We start from the raw sequence: 22,552 nt of genomic DNA, 5'->3' as shown, positions 1-22,552 counted from the left end.
CGGGGGGGGGGGGGGGGGAGAGAGAGAGAGATCCAGCGCTGCGCGTGTTTTGGAGGCCACGGAGACTGGGAACTGGGGAGACACAGCATTCGCTGCCCGGATGAGTGTTCGAGGGGTTTGGAGAGGGAGACTTTTCTTAGCAGGCTTTTCCTGAGGTGCAGATAGGGGGCCAGGTCCCTCCCACCGCCCCGGTCCCGCCCGCTCCGTTGGAGAGGGGGTGCTGTGCCCCTGGGCGGGCTCGGGTTGCAAGAAGGGGCGGGCCGGGCCGGGCGGCGGCTGCACAAAGGCCGAGGCACGCCAGGGCGGTTCTTAGCCGCAGCTTCAGCAGGCAACCTCCCGGCGGGACCCCGCGGGCGGCATTGGAGCGGACTGGATGCCCACTTTCCCCGCCAGCTCTCCTCCGCTTCGCTTCCCTACTGCTGCTGCTGCTCTGCTCCTCCCTCTCGCCAACTCCCATGCCCGGCATCTGTCCCTCGAGTTCAGCGATGCCCTTTCCGTTGGCACAGCTGAGCTTAGCGCTGCTGCTGCTGACTCTGGTGCCCATCCCAGGACTGGCAGGGCCAGTGACCACGTGCGATGCCAACGGGAGCCTGTACTATGTTGGGGAGTGGTATTTCCTGGACAGTGACCACTGCACCCAGTGCGAGTGCACAGCGGAGGGGCCCGCCTGCGCCCGCACGGACTGCACCGCTCTGCCACCTGCCTGCATTCACGTCAGCCACTACCCCAGCGACTGCTGCCCACGCTGCGAAAGGGTTGGCTGTGAGCACCGTGGACAAGTGTATGAGCTGGGGCAGCATTTCCAGGTAAGGCATTCAAGGGAGAATTAGGCAAAGGGGTGGCATGAGAAGGAATCTAGAGCGAGGTGGGCAGGGATGAATAGGTGATGGATGGGCAAAGTGAGGATATTCAAAAGCAGGAGAAAAAGCGAACGCTCCTGAAAAAGAATCTCAAGCAGTCCCTTCTGTTTCTTAAATCTTGTTCTGAAAGGGAGGCCTAGGCAGGAGAGTAAGAGACTGGAAGCAGGAACGCTGTGTCTTTATAGTTTATTACTGGCTGAAGCAAAAGAAAATACAAACAAAACTAATAAATTGCATTTTTCCAAAGTGGGCGAGAAGCACCAAATCAAAAGTGCTCTATGAAGCTGGAGGTGCTCTTAAGATGTTCCCATAAAACCAATAATTCAGAAGGCAATTTTATTGGCTGTAGTACCTAGCTGAGCATCCTTTGACTAATTGAATTTCATTTTCATCCATTTCTTAGGCCTGACATTGACCTGTTCAGACCTTGCTTCTGGCTATTGTCTGTTGCTGCCAAAAATGTGTGTAGTTTATTTTAGGACTTGAGTCAGACCAAACAATCTCTAGCATGGCTGACTTGGACAATTGAGGGTAGGTTCGGAAAGGAGTATTTTTGGCACTAAGCCTGCACTAGCCGAAGGGAGTCAAATTCTGGCCCTGAGGCTGCAGGTGGAAGATCAAAGCCCTCCATTCCTGGGCTCCATGCCTCTTTGGATAGCATGAATTGAGTGTTTGCAAAAAATAAGTGTATTGATGAAGAAAGGACCAGTTGCTACATATAGTCAAAGAATGGGCAGTGGGGTTCTTCCTAGGTGAATTGTCCGTTAGCTAAACACCAAATTATTGTGTGTCTGTTTGATGACTTATCTCTTGGCCTGTCCCATTTACCCAAACACAAAATTCTATTGAAAGGTACACAGAAAGTAAATGCTTTCTGCAAAGCCATATTGAGCCATAATTTCCCCCCAAATAATAACTTTATTATGGCCAACCAAAATATCATATAATAGGAAGCAAGCTTCTGATTATCCAGAACCATTTAGCTGGGGCCTAACTTGCCCTAAAATACTTTGCTCAGCCAAAGCTTCTCAGTTCTTTACTAGGGATGGCCATTTTGCTCTAGGTCCAGAACATCTGGGTTGTGGATACAGTAATATAGGGCTGCTTCCCAGCACCTCCTGGAACTAGGTTATCTTACATTTGCTTACAAGCAAGACAAGTGCTGTAGATCTAGAGAGAGAAAAATTCTGTAATTAGGAAGGGTAAACACTTTCCTTTGTACTGTAGGTTTGTAGTAAGAACAAGATATCAACTTGCCAGTGAAGTTGTGCAATCTCCTTCCCTGGAGTTATAAAGATGATCATGGACAATTACATCATTAAGATATGATTTTTGGTGTTAAATGTTGATGTCATCTTCCAGCTTTGTTATTTTAAAGTATTGTGATGAGTGATCTAGAACAAGTGACCAATGTTTTTATTTGCAACCACTTGAACTTCAATGGAGCCCAGTCTTTATCATCACCCACCCTGAAGGTGTGAAATCAGACAACCAATCTATTAGTTCAGGAGGGAGGGAATTTGACAGATGGTAGAATCTTGGAACTTTCCCCTTAGGGCAGAGAACAAAAGCATGTGGCTTGGCTAGAATTACCTCATGTTTTGCAAGTGAGAAGGCGAATGAGAGGTGAGGTGCTGAAAATGACTTCAGTATCCTTTGCTGGATATTTTAAGGAGGAGCTTGATTGGTTAATGGGTTCCAAAACACATTCATGGGCCTTTTTAGCATATTGGGATCCTTGATGGTTCTGTGCTACTGGGGACAATCTCTCACTCACTCACAGTTTTCTCTATTCAACATTTTCTTATGACCAGTCAGTTTCCCCAGTGGCCAGCCGCATGATTATTTGAGAGTAATCTTGAGTTGGCCAGAGCTGACAAGATACACAAAGTCAAGGGACAGATTACAGATAGGTAGCCGTGTTGGTCTGCCATAGTCAAAATAAAAAATATTCCTTCTAGTAGCACCTTAAAGACCAACTAAGTTAGTTCTTGGTATGAGCTTTCGTGTGCATGCACACTTCTTCAGATACACTGAAACAGAAGTTGCCAGATCCTTCTATATAGTGAGAAGGTGGGGAGGGGTATTACTCAGAAGGGTGGTGGGAATGGGTGATTGGCAGATAGCTGGGATGAGCCTGTTGACGACTCTTAACGACTGCAATAGGTCTTACAGGAAAAGGCAAGGGGTGAGAAGGTGAGAAATGGCTTAGTCATGTATAATGAGATAAGAATCCAATGTCTTTGTTCAAACCAGGTCTCTCCATGGTTTTAAGTTTGGTAATGAGTTGCAATTCAGCAGCTTCTCTTTCCAGTCTATTTCTGAAATTCCTTTGTAGCAAAACAGCTACTTTGAGATCTTGTATAGAATGTCCTGGGAGATTGAAGTGTTCTCCTACTGGTTTCTCTGTTTTGTGATTCTTGATGTCTGATTTATGTCCGTTTATTCTTTGGCGTAAGGTTTGGCCTGTTTGTCCAATATAGAGAGCTGAAGGACACTGTTGGCATTTGATGGCATACACAATGTTAGACGATGAGCAATTAAATAGTCCCGAGATGGTATGTGTGATGTTGTTGGGGCCAGTAATGGTGTTGTCCGGGTGTATGTGGCAGCAAAGTTGGCATCTGGGTTTATTACAGGCTCTGGTGCCAGTGTCGGTGTTAAGTCTGGTTGTAGTATTATTGTGGGTTAGGAGTTGTTTAAGATTGGGTGGCTGTCTGTAGGCAATGAAAGGTCTTCCTCCCAGAGCTTGAGAAAGAGAACTGTCATTGTCCAGGAGAGGTTGTAGATCTCTGATGATGCGTTGTACTGTTTTAACTTGGGAGCTGTATGTGATGACTAGAGGTGTTCTGTTATTTTCTTTTTTGGGTCTGTCTTGCAGCAAGTTCTCTCTGGGTATCAGTCTGGCTCTGTTGATCTGTTGTCTAACTTCATCTGCTGGGTATTTTAGTTCTAAAAAGGTTTGCTGTAGATCTCTTAGGTGAGAGTCTCTGTCTGTAGAATTGGAACAGATGCGGCTGTAACGTAGTGCCTGGCTGTATACAATGGACTGTTTGGTATGTTTGGGATGGTAGCTAGAGGCATGTAGATATGTTTGTCGGTCAGTTGGTTTACGGTATAAGGTGGTGTCTATGCGCCCATCCTGTATTTTTATAGTAGTGTCCAAAAAATGTATTTCTTGCATAGATTGATTCATTGTTAGGTTGATTGTGGGGTGAAAATCATTAAATTTCTGGTGAAAGGTGTCCAGGGTCTGTTGACCATGTGTCCAGATGATAAAAATATCGTCAATGTATCGCAGGTACAAGAGAGGTTTGAGTGGGTAGGAGTTTAGGAAACGTTGTTCTAAATCTGCCATGAAGATGTTGGCATACTGTGGGGCCATGCGGGTGCCCATTGCTGTGCCGCTGATCTGAAGGAACAGGTCATTACCGAATTTGAAGTTGTTGTGGGTAAGGACAAATTGGCAGAGTTTGGTGGCAAGGTCCGCTGTGGTTTTATCTGAAATGGTGTTCCTTATAGCTTGTAAACCATCGTTGTGTGGGATGCTGGTATACAGAGATTCCACATCCATAGTAGCTAGTATAGTATTGTTGGGAAGATTATTTAAAGATTGTATTTTCCTCAGAAAATTGTATTTTCCTCAGAAAATTGTATTTTCCTCAGAAAATTGTATTTTCCTCAGAAAAGTCAAGGGAGATTGGTACAGAAGCTTTTCCTCCCTCCTTATCTATCAATTCTTGGTTGATAGTGCCATCTGATGGTATAATCCCAGTACTGCCATGGCTATGCATTCAGTTTGGAATGCTTCTTCACACATTACAAAAAAAGGAAGATGATGGGCCTTATATTTCTTTTGTGATCACCCCCTCCCCTGATACTTAAAGCACAGATACAGGTAAGCAAAGATGCAGTCAGGAGCCTAATCCAATTAAGTATCTGAGGCATGAGTTTCCCACCTGCTTGCATACACACATCTCTTTTTGCAAGTTACAGACAGAAGACATGACTAATTCATTCTGGAACTGCAAAATCCAGTCAATTCTGCAACCTGGTGGTGTGGGGTGGATGGGTAACCTATTTCTCTCAGCCTAATTTCATTAGGAGGAAAAGGGGGAGGGAAACAGGGTAGCAGCTGCATCATCATCATCATAACCATGTGCTGTCCACGTAAAGCTGCCTTGCTCTATTGACCAATATTTGTCTCTCACAGCCCTCAGAGTGCGAGCAGTGTACCTGTGACCTAGATGGCATCGCTCGTTGCCTAGTGGCAGACTGCGCCCCTCCTCCCTGTGTCAATCCAGTCTACGAGAAGGGCCACTGCTGCCCCACCTGTGAGGACGGTGAGAAAGACACACCTTCACAGCAAGGGACAAGTGTTCCACTTCAAGCTGTCCAGAAGGGGGAGAGAACTTTGTCTCCCTCGTTGTTCAGGGCCCCTGTCCTACTGGAGCAGGGAAGTGAGAGGAATTGGGCCAAGCTGACCAGACACAAGGTTGCTTAACTGAACAGGAAGCCTCCTACTTAGAAATGATGGTGGGACACCTGGTAACCCCCACCTCATCTTGAAGGATTTGGCAGGTGTTTGGCCCTAGTGTTAGAAGAGGGGCTCCCCCCAAAATGAAAAATGTCCTCCTGGTACAAAAGCAGCCTGTAGCACAGAACCTGTGGACAAACAGGCACTAGGTGAGCTCCCGGTAGAGGATAGGGGTGCAAGGCTGGAGTAATAATAATTTATAATTTTATTATTTATACCCCGCCCATCTGGCTGGGTTGCCCCACCTACACATGTACTCTTAAACTGCTTGCCATTTCTGCTTCTAAAAGTCATGATGAGACTTCTGCAAACAATGGCAGACTCTAATACATGGACATGTCTCTCCACAGGGCCCAACTGCTACGTGGATGGGAGCCAGCGACGCGTAATTCCTGCTGGGGAGAGCATATGGGTGGGGCCCTGCACCCGTTGCCGCTGTCATGATGGCCAGGACGCCGGTTACTGGGAAGGAAACCGCTTAGCTAAATGCGAGCGGCTACGGGGATGCCGGGCTACAGGTGCACATCACACCTGAGCTGCTCCAAACACCAAACAATTCCTGGGCCAGCCATTCTTCAGCACCTGCAAGGCTTCTGCTTACCCAGACAAGCCCTAGTGTGCCCTTACACCCAGCCCTGGCCCAACTCCTTCAACCATACACATAAGCAATTGCCAGTCGCAGACCCCTTTCAAGATCTACCCCCTTTCCCTTGACAATGTCTAGAGTTATTAAACAGGGGAGTAGCTCATATGAGAAAGCCCGTTTTATTTAGGATGGGTGGGCAACCTGTGGCCGTTCAGATATAGTTGGACTCCCAGCTCCCATCAGCTGTAGCCAGCATGGCTAATGGTTAGGAATAATTTAGCCACATCTTGAGAGCTAGAGGTTCCCCATATGATTTAGGGAATCACCCACCAACCACCACCACATTCCCACTCCAGCTTCAACTAAACATAGCATCTTTTGCTACTATTGAACAGTTTTTCTCTGTGTGTGAGCATCAATAAAAGAACCTTGTAGAATAGTTCTCTCTTGTCTTCTGGGCTGAGTAACTACGCCCAGAGTTTCCTGGGCCAGAAAACCCAGTCCCTGCTTTAAACAAACATGTTGGGGAAGCACAATGAGGTGCCATTCATTTGGAAACGAATTTAATTCTTAATTTTGTACCTTGCCAAGATAGATTGCATAAACCTGCAGTGTTGCCTCTATCCACAGACCCCACCTGAATCCCATAGGCAAGGAGTCTCCCAAGTTTTGAAACTTTATTGAATACAAAAGTCTGATCGTAGTGACCAGTGCTGCATTCACCATAGGCTTGAAAAGGGATCAAAACATTCAAATGTACAAAAGTCACCAACACCTGGGCTGCGCAACACGCTGGTGCCTGGCTTCAAGCCTGGCCCAGCTGCCATCCCAAAGTGGACCGGCGCAGGAGATTCTACCTGCCAGGCACCATAACCAGAGATGAGGGACACCAGCAGCTTCCTAGCTCCAGGAATTAGGCACACGGCCACCATGTGTCATGAGCAGACGGTCGGACCCAGGGGCCTGGCCTCAGGTGGTGGCAGATGGCAGCTTGACAAAGAGGGCACGATGAGTGGTCAACGGCAGGTTGCCTGGCAGATGGCGGGAAGGTTGATTGGTGAGTGAGGGTTGGAATGGGGTAAGTGGGTTGGAGGTGAGAGGTAGGGGACAGGCAGCAAGAAGCCAACTTCACCTTCCTCTGTTCTGTAGCCATGGCCATAGGCCCATCGGTGCCTGTAAAAAAGAGAAGCTAGCCCACACCAGAGAGTAGGCCGAACCATGCCATTTTGATTCCACCCTTGCTGAGAAGTGAAGCACACACTGCCCAACCAATATTCCCCATTCACAGACAGAAGAGCAAACACTGCTAGGAAGAATGACCTGTTGTCCCTTGACAGACAGGCTACCTGTCACACTAACCCAGGAAGCACTCAAGTATTCTAATGAGGGTTTTGTATAAAACACCCCTGTGTTACTGGAGCCAGAAGTGACACCCAGGGCCCAGCAGGGGGACAGCACCAAGCCATGAATGGAGGTGGGCAGTGGCCAGGCCCATGAGAGCTTCTCCTTTGGAAGAGCTTCTCCTCAGCTGGGCACAAGTGAACCACCTGGACACCTTGCGAGCTGGCATTTGTCGTAAGGCCAGGCCACCCCCTGGAAGGAAGGCTCAGACGGCACTCTTGCACACTGAGAGGAAAGGAAAACAACTACCTGTACTGTACTTCCGGGATCCTTAAGGGATGCCGCTCTGTGAAAAGTTCTGGGAGAGGATAGGGAGGTTCAAGAACCTGCACAAGGTTTCTCTGCTCTCAGTGCCTTCCAGCCAGGAGTGGGGCTTGGCTGTGCCCAGGACCCCTAAGCGCTGCGCCAGGCACCACGTCACACTCACACTTCCTCCCCAACCTGTGAAGGGCACTGTGAAGAACTGACTAGTGATCAGGAGATGGGCTTCAGCCAAAGGCTGGGGCAAGGCGAAGGTGTAGTCTTGGCCTTTCCCGCATCCCCACAAAGGAGGCAGACAGCTCCTCCAAGCCAGGACACAGTCCTCTGAACCAGTCAGGGCTGGGATCCGCACAGCTCCTCATGCATGGGGCCATGGGCAGAGCCAGGCAGCAAAGAGTCAGCCCCGAGGGGGGCGTGGTGGTGGGCGGCCAATCTCCACGGTTACATTGGTGTACATGGGACGACGAACCACCTCCACCAGGCGGTACTGAAGCGAGCCAATGCCATCGCGTTTCATGGTCACCTTGGTATTCTGGATTTTGGTGAACCTGCCAGGAGAACCAGAGAGAAAGTCATCTTACACATGAAAGTGGGCAGTTAGGTTAATTCAAGTTAAACCTACAAGCCATTCCTTGATGAATGGAATAGAGCAGGCTTCCTCAACCTCGGCCCTCCAGATGTTTCGAAACTACAATTCCCATCATCCCTGACCACTGGTCCTGCTAGCTAGGGATCATGGGAGTTGTAGGCCAAAAACATCTGTAGGGCTGAGTTTGAGGAAGCCTGGAATAGAGAATCTAATGACAGCTCAGGCCACTTGGAAGGATTTTGGGAAGAGCCTTACGTGGCATTATCCACGCACAATAAAGCAATTTCTTATGTCAGATTTCCAGCATACAAAGCACTGGGACTTCCAAAATGAAATTGTGTTTTCTGAACACATGAACGGACAATCACCATGCACAGCCCTTCCAGGTTGAAAGTCCCAAGTAACAGAGAGCTTCTCCACCCAGAGCTCAGCTGTAAAACAACAGTCCCTGTCAAATGATATAGCAAGGTTTCAAAGTGTGATGGCGTCATAGGATCCTGGAGGGCCATGGATGGTGACTGCATTTAGTTCTCATGATAGGTGATTACTACCACCACACAACCTTCTCAAGTGGAATGTCAGGGTCTCATGAAATAAGGTTTAGTGTATTGCCCTGAAACCATGCCAGCTGTGGCTTTTCTCTGGTTCCAGACAATAAATGTTAGGGCACAGGACAGGAGTCCCTTTCTCTTTCTTTGCCTAGAACTAGCAGAACATAGATTTAACCAAACACACCTGGTGCATGGTTGGGACTCTGATTCATGTCTGTGTCTCTTAGAAGAGGCAGAGAGTGGAATTAAAACTGGGGGTAGATCAGAAAGAGAGGAATGCACACGCAGTAATAGAAAACACTCTCTGGGGGAAGGCTAAGGACTTGTAGGCTATCTTGGTTTGTTTCATGGACATTCTACAGGGAGGCAAACAAATGTGGCCCCTCTCTCCTCACGAGGTGTAGAGTAGTATGCTATAAAAGGGAAAATGTGTCTGGAAGATTATATTCCATTGGAAATCAGGCTTGAAAGCCATTATGTGCCCAGGGAAATGGTGCAGAAATTTTGTGGGAGCTTTCTATCTCCTTATGTAGCTTGCAATGGACTAGGTAGGGAGCTAGCAAGCACATTGTCTCTCTCACCGCTGGGGATTGGGCTCGTTGTGTCGGTCACGCTCGTGCTTGATCATGCGGTAGCGCCCAATGCGGGCATCAGGACGTGACACTTTCATGCCATTAAGCGAGATCCTGTGTAAAGAAAAAGTGCAGCTCAAAGACCAGCAGACAGGTTGGGGGCAAACTCTAAATAAAGCTGGAGTTAGTCCTCACCCTCCAGTCCTCAGCACCCCCAACCCCTTCTGGCTTTCAGAGTATTGGCTCCCCAGGCCTTCTATTTGGCCCTGCCTGTTATGTGCTGTGGAATACCTACCTGCCTATGTCCTCCTCTCTCAGATTTGGGAGCATTGTTATAGGAAAGGCAGGTGTTGCATATTGGCACCTGCCATTTGCACAGCTACCCCACCCCAGAAGAGAATGCTGTTCCCTGCCACTCAGCACATTCCCAGGAGACACCACACGGAAAAACAGACTACATGGCTACTACAACCAACTTGCAGAGAACAAGTTCTGGCTAGGCTTGGCCCAGCCTCTCACGCACCGGTTAAAGATGTCGTCATCTTCCCCACCCCAGCCCCAGTACTCGTTAGGGAAGCCATTGATCTTCAGAAACTGTGTCTTGCTCAGGCCAGAGACACCTCCGAAGTAGCCAGAGTATGGCAGCCTGCAGAGGACAAGCAGGAGAGATGGGAATCAGTCAAGCCACGAATGGGTTCAGGAGCACAGAACCTGGGTGGTCCAAGCTACACCTGACACAGTCTAAATCCCAGTTTCCAAATCAGCCATGTGATGTCACCCATTGCTCCCACTGCATCAGGTCTCTCCTAAATCCTTCCCATTTCCCTTCTCCTTAGCTGGAATGCAGGGTTCCATTTTATACACACTGTACCTCCTCCATCTCCTTTTGCCATGTTTGGCAGGTAAGAATATAGGCAACACAGAACATTCACGTGGGGATCCTGTCTGCTTGTTTACATCACCTTCATATAGGTTTTGCAAGCGCCTATTCCATAATGTAGTATCACAAGGACTTCCCTGGAGCATTTCATCTAGTCATATAAGAGGCAGCAAAGTTTAAATTAGGGGTGTGCACCAAACAGAAGATTCAGTTTGGACCTTGAGTCAGTACTTCAGAAAACAACATGCCTCAGTCCCAAGTGCTTCTGAGTCTGAGTTGGGGAAAAACAAGATTTCATTTCCCCTCATTCACTATTGGGTTGTTGTTGTTTTTTAAGCTATACCTTCCCCCCTTTTTACAGTGGATAAAATTTGCAGGCACATTTGCCGCTCCACAGCGGATTCAGCCAGCCAAATAGTTCCAGGGTGGGGCTTTTTTCTGTCAGGTACCTTTGAAATTTTATGGTTATTTTTCTAAGGAAACTTTTCCCCCTCCCCCACTATTGGATGAAATTTGCAGGCATCAGAGTCTCCAAGAAAGATGAATCCTGTCAAATTTTTGAATGATAGCTTCATTGGTTTTCCCACAAGGACAGCCTTCACAGTTTGGGGATGGGTAAAAAGTGTCCACTTAAACTTCCCATGTCTTTTGAGGGCAATTGTTCGGAAACCAGACACGAAAGAGGTTTCCCTAGGTATGAAACTTGCCAATGGCAGACAAATTGGTTCAACTTTTGTGAACTAGGGACTTTTAAAGTTAATCTTGGGAGGCAGGGGACAGAACTAAAAAGGATTTCCTTTCCTCCTCACAAAGCACTGGGGTTGAAGACTCCAGGTGAACTCATTCCCTCTGGTTACAAGCTTGACCTGTCAGTCACATCACAGCAGAATCCCGCCCCCCTTACCATGGCATTTGTTCTACTTCAGCCGTTCCACACCCCTTGTGTTTTCCTTATACACTAAGGTTAGCTACATTAGTTTTGATTTCAGCAGACAATTGTCAGAGTTGTCACGGTGCCATGAGGCACTTTGGGAAATCCCCACTTTGTCTCTGGATCCTTGAAGAGGTTCCACTTTGTCTCAGACAATCCCAGAATCCCTGCAAAGCACCCTGCTTTGGCTTGGGATTCATTCAAAGCCGTTGTATATCCCCACTTTTAAGTACAAAAACCCTGCAAATTATGAAGAAATGTGACATGGTAGTCTTAAGAACGGGGGAGGTTCCTGTGCTGCAATCTAGATAAGAAACACATTTCACAGCTTGCAGGTCCCCACAATGTCCAAGCCACACAGAATGAGAGCACATAAGTTATGTGTGCAATAAAGTCATATATTCCTCCTTCAATTTTGCCTCTGACACTCTGAACATTTTCAAGGGGCCACTGGCATTTCAAAAAAGATCAAAGTGCACAAACTCACCGGAAGCCAAACTTATCCATGGCAACAGCAAAGTGCCGGGGTTGGTCATAACAGCGATAGAGATTCCGGTCATCCATGGGCACCAGGTCAACATCGCTGAAGATGAAGCAGTCATAGCTCTCATCATCTCGAAGGGCTTCTAGGAAGCCCACATTCAACAGCTTAGCTCGGTTAAAGGTGTCTTCACCAAACTGTACGGAAAGATAATGAAGGACAGGATCACATCAACTGCCACAACCCTTTTACTCTTACCTGATGCATCTGGCTGACCTCTCTCTTGTTACATTTCATTGTGAATAACATTCTACCGTTTTCCTATTTTTTTCTAGAATTGTTATATCTCGCTTTATAGATCTTGCAATGTCCCACCAACTGTATTGCAGATTTATTGTCATGTCAGAGAGCAGGCCTGATTTTTTTTAAAACAAGAAGCAAGTGAGAAGCATCTACGTCACATTCCACACTTACCATAGGTGCAAAGTTCATGGTGCATTGTAAGGCCCACACTCAACTTCCCCCACAAAGCAGGAAGCCTTTACTTCCACTCAGAACAGAGAGGCATATATTCATGAAAACTAACATACCGCTTTCCCTAATCAGGTTCCTCTCAAGGGAACCAGATGGCACTATGTTCTAAACCCAACCATCTTGCTCTCTTCCGCATCAGTGGTGCCATTAGGACAGAACTTTGGGTCAGATATCCAGGCCCTACTCCTTCTGCTTTGGAGCACAGCAGGGCTGGAACACCATATTTTGAAGTAATGCACATTACCATCTGAAGGAGATGCCCATGAGACCATTCAGTCCAGAATACTCAATGACCCAACTGCACCACTGCTTCACATTATCATTCTCTACGCACCTGGTTAATTATATAGATGCCATAAGACACCTTCTGGCGCCGTAGAATCGGGTGCAGGTAGTGCAGCCAGTACTTGAGGTGGTGCTCCCGGTGCCGGAACGGAATGAGGATGGCCACCTTCTGGCGAGGCACACAGTCTGGGGGAGAATACTTGCCGCCCTCCCGCACATCTGGGTTTTCCCGTTGCACCCGCTCCATGCTCATGGGAGTGCTGAACTCGATAAGGAGCCGGCCCACTGCAGGAGAAAGGACTCCATTATCTATGCATCAGCCACAGCCTCTTGACTTACACAAACAGCTCATGTCCCTTTCACCAGCCAAGTTGGTGGGGCACTGCCCAGAAAAAAATCAGCAAAGAAACCTAAATACCGAAACATGTATCAAGCATAGAGACAGCAAACAGTCAAAGCAGAGTTAACTTGAATACCCAGCTAAGTGATTCAGAGTTAACAGGAAAGGTTGTTGCTTGTTGCAGGTTGCATTGTTTAATAAAAGTTTTAGCCCCAGTTAAATATCAATACAGTCGTACCTTGAGTTTAAGTAGCTTCGGGATGAGTATTTTCGGGTTGCGCACTGCGGCGACCCAGAAGTAACGGAGCCCTTTATTCCCGGGTTTTGCCACTCGCACATGCGTAGACAGTCAAAATGACATCACGCGCATGCGCGGAAGTGGCGAATCACGACCCGCACATGCGTAGACGCGGGTTGCGTTCACTTCAGGATGCGAACAGGGCTCCGGAATGGATCCCGTTCACATCCAGAGGTACCACTGTACCAAAGCTTATGCTTCAACTCTTTATTCACCTGTCAGGAATAAGGGTATTAAGTTCTCTATGCCTTAAATGTTTTGCCCCCTAGGGTGAGGAGATGGTCTACTTTGGTCTTCACTAACCAGGTGCTTTCCAGATGTTTTTGTGCTACGTTTCATCAGCCGCAGCCATGTTGTAGTCCAATACATTTGGAGGGCATCAGGTGAGTGAAAGCTGGTCTACTTCATGCATTCATTCAAAGAGATCAGCATAAGAAGAAGCTAACCCTTGTAGCCCCTACTAAGCCGTGTCTGTGCAGAAGCTGAGCCCTTTCCCCAATTACTTGTAGCCCACTTGCAGAAAGGTACCAGCTAGGTACAGTGGGGCTGGGAAAGAGACAAGGAGTTGCCATGGCAAAAAAGGAAATAAAAAATCCGCTATCTGATCACTGTAAATATACTAAGAACACTATTCAGTTTGCCAGCTTTCAACAATTACTGTCCACATATTCCCAACTGTTTTTCCACTGCAGGATTGGCTCCAATGGTAGAGGCTATTGGAGCCTATGATTTGCAATACCATGCCTGTTCTGCAGATTCCTAGATCTTCTAGTTCCTCTTATCAGGAGCCAAAGCCACTTGACATATTTGCATTGACAGGGAAACAGCAGGTGGCAAGCAGGGCACAAATAAACCCAATAACTGCAATACAGTTTCCCCACTAAAGGGCCTTCTGTAGGACACGGCATGAGGCAGACAGAGCTCATCTGTAATCTTACCTAGGCCAGGAGGCATCTCTGGGCAAGGTGGTAAGGGCTTCTCGGTGACAGTGCTGTTCATACTGACGGACTTCACACTCGGGGCCAGGAGCTCAGGGCCCAGAGGCCCGGCGGTCCCGTTAGGCCGAGAGACGTTGACGTAGGGCAGAGTGCGGGAGGAGTTGCGCATATTGAAGCGGCTGAAAAAGTCCAGGCGCTGGGCGTAGACATCAAAGTAGAGGATCATGATGATGAGGAAGTGCAGTAAACATAAGAGCAGCACAGCTTTGCAGATCCTCTCCAGGGTCACTCCCACCAGCAATCTGCTCATCTTCTGGGCACAGGCCAGCCAGCATCAGGGGGGCACAGTGTAGGGGGCTCTGGCCCAGGCACCAAGCCTGTTTGGGAAAGATGGAGGGGTCAGCAAATACACCTTCCCTACCAGCAGCACCCACCAAACACTCTCATAAGAGCACAGTGTGTTAAAGGCAAGCAAGTACTACCCCTTCTGTCTTCCCCACAAATTTTGGGCAAGTTTCATGGGGAAAGGGTGGCCATCCTATCACTACCATCACCCACAACCTGCAGAATGACTATGCATGCTTACACTATGGCATTGATTCCAGTCTAAGTAGATGAGCTTTTTCAATCTAATAACTCTCCTGACATTCTATCTCCCCCTATAAAGAAATGTTGGCAAATGGGCAAGAAGCCGCCCAGCCAAAGAAACAAAAACAAAAGAGATGAAGGGCTGGCACTCAACAAGGGGTTATTAAGAAGGAAGGAGAGGGCTTTCCACTTGCCAGCACTGATATCCTCCTGCCCTTAACATCAGAAATGAAAGAAGGGCAGATGTCCCTTGAGCTTTGGGGAGGGCAGACACAGGAATCAAGAGGAGAATGATCCAAGTTAGGCACTGCATCCCTTTCCAGGGACCAGGGCCTGTCTTATCTCTCCAACAGCAACTCAGATACCAGCTCTGGAACTAGACCTTTACCACACCAGACCAGCACCCCCTACGCCCCCTTTTCTGTATTCAATTATCCTTTGCTCCCTCAAAGACCTACATCCTGCACACACAGACATGACAGATAACACAGATCAATCACCCATCATGACACCTCTTATCATAAAAAGGCACCAGTTCCACAGCATTTGGAAGGGAACAATTCTCAACAGGAGCTTTATTTAAGAGGGGCTGTTCCACTTTCACTTTGAAATCCTGCCATCCCATGCTGGAGTCCCTTTTGTGTGTGTGGAGGGGATAAAAAAAGGCAAGCTGGATCTAAGGCACAATTGCACACATGTGAAGAGTATCTGATCTTATCCTTATCAGCAGGATCTCCCCCCCCCCATCTGTGAAAACGAATTTGTAGGATAATAGCAGAAAGCAGGCAGAAAGAACAGAACGCAGAGCAGGGCTGCACTCCTAGCCCCAATTATCTGAGTAAGCCCCACTGTGTTTAATAGGACTTACTTCTGAACAGAAGGACGCATGAGGCGCTGTGGTCTAAACCACTGACCCTAGGGCTTGCCAATCGGAAGGTCGGCAGTTTGAATCCCCACAATGGGGTGAGCTCCCGTTGTTCGGTTCCAGCTCCTATAGGCTGTTGAAAGCACATCAAAGTGCAAGTAGATAAATAGGTACTGCTCTGGCAGGAAGGTAAATGACTTTCCTTACGCTGCTCTGGTTTTGCCAGAAGCGGCTTAGTCATGCTGGCCACATGACCTGGAAGCTGTCTGCAGACAAACACTGGCTCCCTCGGCCTATAGAGCGAGATGAGCGCTGCAACCCCAGAGTTGTACACGACTGGACCTAATGGTCAAGGGTACCTTTACTTCTGAATAGGAATGGTTAGGATGGCACTCTCAGGATTCCCAAGGAGTCTAAGGTCTAACTAGAGAAGTAAATTTTCTGGAAATATTGAAGCCATGATTTAAAAACCCAGGGTTTTTCCCACCACTACCTCAAAACAGACATTTCTGGGGACCCTGAAACATTTGCAATACTTTTTTAATGCACTATGCAGATTGAGGGGTGTTAGGGGAGGAGGAGTACCTCTGGCAGGGGACTTGTAAAGCTCTTTCTGGGAAAGTTTGTCCACATTTGGTTCCCACCCTGCACTCAGCTCTCGCCTGTGGCTCCTATAGGCTGTCAGAATGTGACAGTGGCACACTCCAGGAAATGGCTTCAACTGGCTGGCTAAACCAGGTAAGGGTGGCCAATGGATCTCAAATCCTCAGTAAGTTAAGGACTTTCCCTGTATGCAAAGACAGGCTCCAATATGTTCAGCAGAAGAGACCAATAGTGGGCCAAATGGTCAAGAAGGCTGTAAGGAACCTAGCATCTCTTTGGTTCTACCAGTTTATGAGGAGCAGGCAAAACACTATACTGTACAGAGAGAATAAATCATCAACATTATAGCAAGACAAAGAATATTATTGTCTCCTCCAGACCTCCAGTGTCAAGCAGACATAAAGCACTCAATTCCATAAAAAGAACTGAGAGGGGAAAAGAGGGTGACCAAGACTCAATGGATACTACATGGAATTTAATCAGTCTCATTTTCAGAGCTATTGCCATCAGTTTCCGCTTCTTAATATCTGTCATCATATTTATCAGAGACTTCTAAAACCTCTACTTTCTCCACTCACACCCACAGTCCTTTGAGGCCCAGGCAAGAGCACAGAAACAAACCCAACAACTGTGCCAACAAGAGGAAGCCCACAAGCAAAGTAACTGAATCTTTCACATGTCAATTGCAGTGCCTCACAGAGGTAGCAATGCAACTTGCTTTTGCATTTGAGAATTGTGCTTTCAGTGTGCAACTCATGACCTGCTTATTCTAAGTGTACAGGAATAATATTGTAAGGATCTTGTACTGTACAAAGTCTTACATAAAAGTCTTCCTATTATGAAGTTTTTAGAAATCATTTTGGGGAGTAAAACTCTATCCACCATTCCAAAAGAAAATGTTTCATAAGCCTATTTTTTCACTTTAGGGGGCAGGGTAAGGCTTTTTGGTGTGGAACTGGGTATCCCCTCCAAATATTTTTGTTTCCCCGCCTAGACCTTCACAATCCCTGTGAGGGAAAAGTGCAGGGTATAAATATATAATCATCATGTTTCCTGCTTGACAGGGGGTTGGACTCGATGGCCCTTGTGGTCTCTTCCAACTCTATGATTCTATTATCATCATCATCTCAAGTTACTGTGCATGAAATATCAGCTTAAAAATAATAATAAACCTGCTCCTTTAATTCATTCTAGCTGTTTGAAATGTTAGGAAGTACTGAACATGGGACTGTGTGTAAGTAGGTTTTGTTAGAACAGGGGTGGAGAACTTTTGGCCCTCCTGATGTTGCTGAAATACAACACCCATCATCCCTGTCCACTGTCCATTTCTGCGCTGGGGCTGATGGGTAGTTCAGAAACATCTGGAGGGCCAGGGGTTCTGCATCCCTGTGTTAGAAGAAGAATAAAGTCTCTATAACAATAGATTTATTTATTTGGAGTCTTACCTTATGCCAAAGTCAAACATTTCACTGCACTCACTGCCATTGATGGAAGGAAATAGGAGTTTTCAAGTAACTACTTCAGGCACCAGGACAAAGCATCTGGCTCTCAGCTTAATACAGAGGAAAGTTATAATAAGCTGTTTCATTCAGGCAAATGCTGGGCTAATCACAAAGCATTTAGCACGTCAGACAGCTGCATATTCAGTACATTCACCCACATACCTTAATCCCATAAAATCTCTTTCATCCTTTGTGACTGAAACAGCAGACTTTCTGCCTTACTACTGCACTATAGAGTTCTATGACCCTCACAAAAAGGGAAGAAGCCAATAACTCTCCTTACATGGGGAGGCAGTGAATAACAGAATCACAGAATTGTAGAGTTGGAAGGGACCACGAGGATCATCTATTCTAGTCCAACCACCTGAAATGGAATTTTTCACCCAACATGGGGCTTGAACCCTTGACCATGACCCTGAGATTATGAGTCTCATGCTCTTTTAATTGAGCTGTCAGAATAAATTTTTGGTGGTGGGTGTGGGAGTAGTCACTCTTTCCAAAATATGTATGCACAAGAAAACACTCCTGTATTCATTTTACAACAATCAGTTGATCATCACTACTTCCTTCTGCCTCCAAATTCACAATGACTGTGGGCAGTGTCCAACGCTCCTGTTCCACTGGTACAAAAGACCTTGTGCTAATGGAATGGAACCTCCTCTCCCATTCAGCTCCACATACACTCTCAAAATCAGCTCTGGAGGATTGGGGAACCCTCTGGAGAAGATTTTTGGGGAACACCAGGGGTAGGAGAAGAAACAGAAGTGCCACTGTTGCCAGCAGGACTCTGTTGATGCTGCTTTGGATGCAACCCTAACAGATAGGAATCTTCACTTCATCCAGGTCTAGATCACACAACCAACAGATTAAATTGTAACACTCTTCCTAAAGATCTACCATCTGACCTGAAGGTTTGGAGCGAGGTTGAATGCTTTCCCATGGGGAAAAATGCACCCACAAAGTAATGTAAATGTCAGGGAAAGCATGGATTTCTCCCAAACACCCACATTTCTATGTGCAGGGAGTTTTTATATCAGCTGTGAGCTAGGGGTTGAAAAGAGTTGAACTAAAACGACAGTGTTCACCCTGGCACACAAACCACAGCTTTTCACAACTTCTGAAATACATGCTGGGACATTATATGGGGGATAGAACAGAAGTCTTGAGTCCTGGATCTTTTGCACTAGGTCCTAGATCTCTTGCCCCCCTCTCTCTTTTTTTTTTCCCAAAACCATTTTGCTTGCAGGCTAGCTTTCCCTTTGAAAGGGAGCCTAAATTTACACCTACACATGAACGGAAATTAACATATGCAAATATATATCATGGGCATGTGCCCTGAGTATTTTAAGGTCCTAGTAATGCCCCTAAGTATGTTTATTGTGAATGCAGCAGAGTGGAAAAAGGATTTATAAGGCACTCTCATTTAATTTTAACATTGCATGTCCCAAACACCCTACTTACTTGCTCCAGGACACAGTGAGGAAAGTGCAATGAGAGGAACAATATAAACATCTGAGCTGAAGCAACAATTCCCATTCCAGAGATTCACACATCTCACCTGCCACTACGGCACACCCAACAAAGAATACACTAAGGAGAGCTCAACAGCAGAAGACAACATAGCCAGGGGCATTCTGATGGTTCAGGGAATGAATGAAGCCCCGTACAAATTTGCAGCTTCCTTGCCAAACCAACTGACACCAGCACCACTGCTGTATATGGGTCATGCTCCAAGCAGAAGCGGGCTGCAGAGCACATCACACTCGTCTCAGGGCCATGTAGCTTCCTAACGGTTCACAATGGGCCGGGTGCACTTGCTCTACTCCAACCACATTGCAGAGCTGGAATCTCAAAAGTAGCCATTTCTCAGAACGTGTGCCAGGGCAGCATCCCAGTGCCTTGCTGAGTCTGCTGGATGAATAACCTCACCAGAGTTTGCTCTATTCGTGGTGAAGATAACAAGGCCTTGCTTAAATGGAAGGGTGTGGGGAACCTCAGAGGTAGTTTTAAGGTAGCGCAGCCAGTTTGGCCACACTAGGCACTGGCACCACAGGGGGGCACCACAACAGTGATGTAGAATGGGGCATGAGAGGGGGGCACCAAAGTTTAGCATCACACAGGGTGCCACTGAAATTTGGGGATCCAAAGTCTGCCACTGGGAACCTGAAGATTAAGAAAATCAGTCCAGACACATCCTTGTTCACAATAAGATGGCTCCTCTTAAGGAACAAAATATCTCAAAACAGAATATGTGGATACACGTTGGCATCCTAGAACCACTATGTTTTACCTGTCAACCAGATGTCTCTTGTCCTAAAGCAGCCCTTGTCAACATAGCACCCTCCAAAGTTTTGAACTATAACTCCCAAACAGCCCTAGATGGCACATGCTAGCTGGGCCTGGTAAAGTTGTAGTCCATCATGTAATTCCTTCAAAATTATGGCTTTGCTGCACTCTGGCTAGTGGAGTGGGTGCCAAAGGAATATAATTATCTCCTCCCAGGAGCTTTGCTGGTCCCCGAGTTCATCCTCAGATACTTCCTTTGCCAACCTACATCCACTGCATTCAAGAAAACCCCTGGCCTTCTCTCACACAAGAGGATGAGAAACAGAGGCAGAAGTCAGAAACTGCTTAAGTGGCAACTTGGCCCGTGTGTCAGAGACAGCTCATCTCTGGGGCAAGAAAGACTATTTGTGAAGCTAGTACACATTGCAGGAGCCCATTAGCCACCATCTTATTCCTAGGATATTATCTACAGCAGCCTCTTAAATGAGATGGCATCCCAGGTCTGCCTGTGTTTTCCCTCACAGGAGTCTCTCCATTCCTTTCCCCTCGATTAAGTATGTAGCTGGATATCCCATTGTACAAACAGAGTGCAGGCAAGCTGTGCAAAATACAAGTTAGCAAAGCTGGAGAGATGGGCTTTTGCAATGTTAACAATCCACTAATGGAGCCAGACTGCAGCTGGGCTGCTCCTTGGCTGTGAATAATTTATCTGGAAATTCAGTCTTGTCTTCTGCCTGATGATCACCAGAGAGCAGACAACAATGTTTATACAATTTGTGGGCATTAAAAAATATCCAGGTTTTAACTGGAGTCAGAAAACATAGTCTCGGGTCCATAATGTTCCTTGCTGACCTGACTTAGCATAAGCATCCCTAACAGTTACCTGTTTTGGAAAGTTACCTATCTGTGAAAACAGGAAAGTGAAACATTCGTAAATGGTGCCTGCAGGAAGGCACAGGCAACACAGAGCCCCCTGCTTCCCAGGCACACACATTTCTAGGCTATATATAGTGCTAGCCCCTAGTCCCATATGGGCTCCCAAGGGGCAACAAAACCAGTTGGCTGAAGAGAAGCCCATGGGGAAGCTCTGGGAAAGGTAAGTGGATGCCAGCCAAGGGTTGCTGTTGTGTGTGTGTTTATTCCTCTCTTCTTCTTTTTTTGCAAAACTGATCCAAAAGACAGCAACAAGGCCATTCTGTTCCACACAGAGCACACAGCCTGGTAAACATATACAAGCTCCATTATTTTCCGCCTGGGCTGCCTTGGCTGTGAGGCCCCTCGTTCCTAAAAGCAGCTGCCCCTTCCCTTTTCCTAAGAGAAAGGCTACATTGTTTCTCCACGGATCCCCCTGCCTGGAACAGGAAATCCCCCGTCTTGTCAGGAACCTCAAACGGGTAGAAGAACCTCAAAAGTGATCCGGCCCAGAGGCGGAGGGGCTGAGAACAAGCTTGTGCAGCAGGTGCCAGAGCGCCCCCCCCCTCCCCAATTCCCAGGCGGCCCAGACACAGTCCCAGCCTTTCTCTGCTCGAAGAAGCGCCTTGGGGATTGTGCAGGAGCCATCTTGGGGGAGGGGGAGCGAGGCTGGCTGGGGGAGGGGCTCAAGTGCCAGCATCCTAGAGATACGCGCAGACAGACAGCCAGAGGCACACCTTTACTCTCGCCCACGTACCTGCTTGTAAACAGACATCCGTGCACAACTGTTATCTAGAGACACGCATCTACGCTGCACACCACCGAGAACTGGTACACGCGAGAGCATCCATCCGCGCCTCTCGACACACCTATGCCCAAGCCCATCGGTCCACACAGTGCCCAGTTTGCCCAGGAGTGGGTGATCAGACGAAACATGGCTGAGGTGCCGGAGGAAGCGCCCCGCCTGGGGATGCGCCCCTGAACCCCGGAGGTGGGTGCAGGTGATGGAGGCGCCGAGAGGAGCCGTGTGAGGAAGACCTGCTGGGAACACACCCAGCCCCTTCTCCACAACAAAAGGAGGCTGGCGGCCGCAAAGGCAGGGTCTCTCTCTTCGCCCACCCGCCCGCCCGCGATGGGTGCAGCCCCTCTGGGCTCCCCGCGCCCGAGCAGCGGACTCCCTCCCCGGCTCGGCCCCGCTCGCTCCAGCTCACCGCCTGCTCGTTCCCGGCCGCGCCGTGCGCTCGTGGTGCCGCTGTCTCTCGGCGCCCGGGCCGGGCGGCTCAGGGGACGGCGCGGCGGCTCCCCCGGCCCCAGCCCAGCCCGGCCCGGCCTCAGAGCGGGCGGCTGCCCGGCCAGCTGCAAGAGCGGCTCCTGCGCCCCATCCCGGGCAGCACAGCGGAGCCCAGGCAGGACGATGAGCGGCGCCCACACCGGGGAGCGGATCAGGCCTGCTTGGGCGCGCCGGCAGCTCCGCCTCCTGCGCGCTCAGCGCCGCCCCTGCCAGCTCCGGCCAGCCATTCCCAGCCAGCCCGCTCCCCGGGCCGCCGCCGCCGCCGCCGCCGCCGCCCTCGTCAGCCCCGTTTAGTGCAACAGGACGGGGGGCTGCTCTCCAAGAAGTCACGTGGGAGATTAGGGAACGCGGAGAGAGCGTCTTCGGGATTGGTGGAAATCACAGGTTCCTCGCCGGCTCTCAGTCCCGATCAGAGGAGAAGATCCTAGGGGGTGGGGTGGGGAGTACCCATTCATCACACA

The 22,552-nt window shown here is 48.2% G+C and overlaps 2 protein-coding genes across 4 annotated transcripts; one reads left to right on the top strand and one right to left on the bottom strand.

Annotated features, from left to right (window-relative positions):
* Positions 1-267: 267 nt before the first annotated feature.
* LOC308479121 (von Willebrand factor C domain-containing protein 2-like) lies at positions 268-6,422 on the top strand. The gene is made up of 3 exons (XM_081009603.1): positions 268-806; positions 5,074-5,203; positions 5,748-6,422. The coding sequence occupies exons 1-3, from the start codon at positions 456-458 to the stop codon at positions 5,930-5,932; spliced, it is 666 nt and encodes a 221-aa protein (XP_080865729.1). The 5' UTR covers positions 268-455; the 3' UTR covers positions 5,933-6,422.
* A 219-nt stretch (positions 6,423-6,641) lies between these two features.
* B4GALT2 (beta-1,4-galactosyltransferase 2) lies at positions 6,642-22,253 on the bottom strand. 3 transcript variants are annotated; one of them, XM_081009527.1, is made up of 7 exons: positions 22,012-22,247; positions 14,045-14,421; positions 12,518-12,753; positions 11,656-11,846; positions 9,881-10,003; positions 9,367-9,471; positions 6,642-8,193 (listed from the first exon to the last, which is right to left on the bottom strand). In XM_081009527.1, the coding sequence occupies exons 2-7, from the start codon at positions 14,352-14,354 to the stop codon at positions 8,043-8,045; spliced, it is 1,116 nt and encodes a 371-aa protein (XP_080865653.1). In that variant the 5' UTR covers positions 14,355-14,421; positions 22,012-22,247; the 3' UTR covers positions 6,642-8,042. The 3 variants fall into 3 exon arrangements, with proteins under 3 accessions (XP_080865653.1, XP_080865654.1, XP_080865655.1); XM_081009528.1 differs by lacking the exon at positions 22,012-22,247 and adding an exon at positions 21,558-21,748; XM_081009529.1 differs by lacking the exon at positions 9,881-10,003 and having other exon boundaries at positions 22,012-22,253.
* Between the last annotated feature and the right edge of the window lie 299 nt (positions 22,254-22,552).

This window comes from Podarcis pityusensis (assembly GCF_964106645.2).
Source record: "Podarcis pityusensis genome assembly, chromosome: 6".
Lineage (NCBI taxonomy): Eukaryota > Metazoa > Chordata > Lepidosauria > Squamata > Lacertidae > Podarcis > Podarcis pityusensis.
This window is presented reverse-complemented; position numbering and strand designations above follow the sequence as displayed.

Excerpts from the sequence above, each read along its gene's own strand:
- LOC308479121 (XM_081009603.1), top strand. The coding sequence starts at position 456 with ATGCCCGGCATCTGTCCCTCGAGTTCAGCGATGCCCTTTCCGTTGGCA. Across the intron at positions 807-5,073 it reads AGCTGGGGCAGCATTTCCAG|CCCTCAGAGTGCGAGCAGTG; the intron begins GTAAGGCATTCA and ends TGTCTCTCACAG. Across the intron at positions 5,204-5,747 it reads CTGCCCCACCTGTGAGGACG|GGCCCAACTGCTACGTGGAT; the intron begins GTGAGAAAGACA and ends GTCTCTCCACAG.
- B4GALT2 (XM_081009527.1), bottom strand. The coding sequence starts at position 14,354 with ATGAGCAGATTGCTGGTGGGAGTGACCCTGGAGAGGATCTGCAAAGCT. Across the intron at positions 11,847-12,517 it reads GCATCTATATAATTAACCAG|TTTGGTGAAGACACCTTTAA; the intron begins GTGCGTAGAGAA and ends CTTTCCGTACAG. Across the intron at positions 8,194-9,366 it reads AACGAGCCCAATCCCCAGCG|GTTCACCAAAATCCAGAATA; the intron begins GTGAGAGAGACA and ends TTCTCCTGGCAG.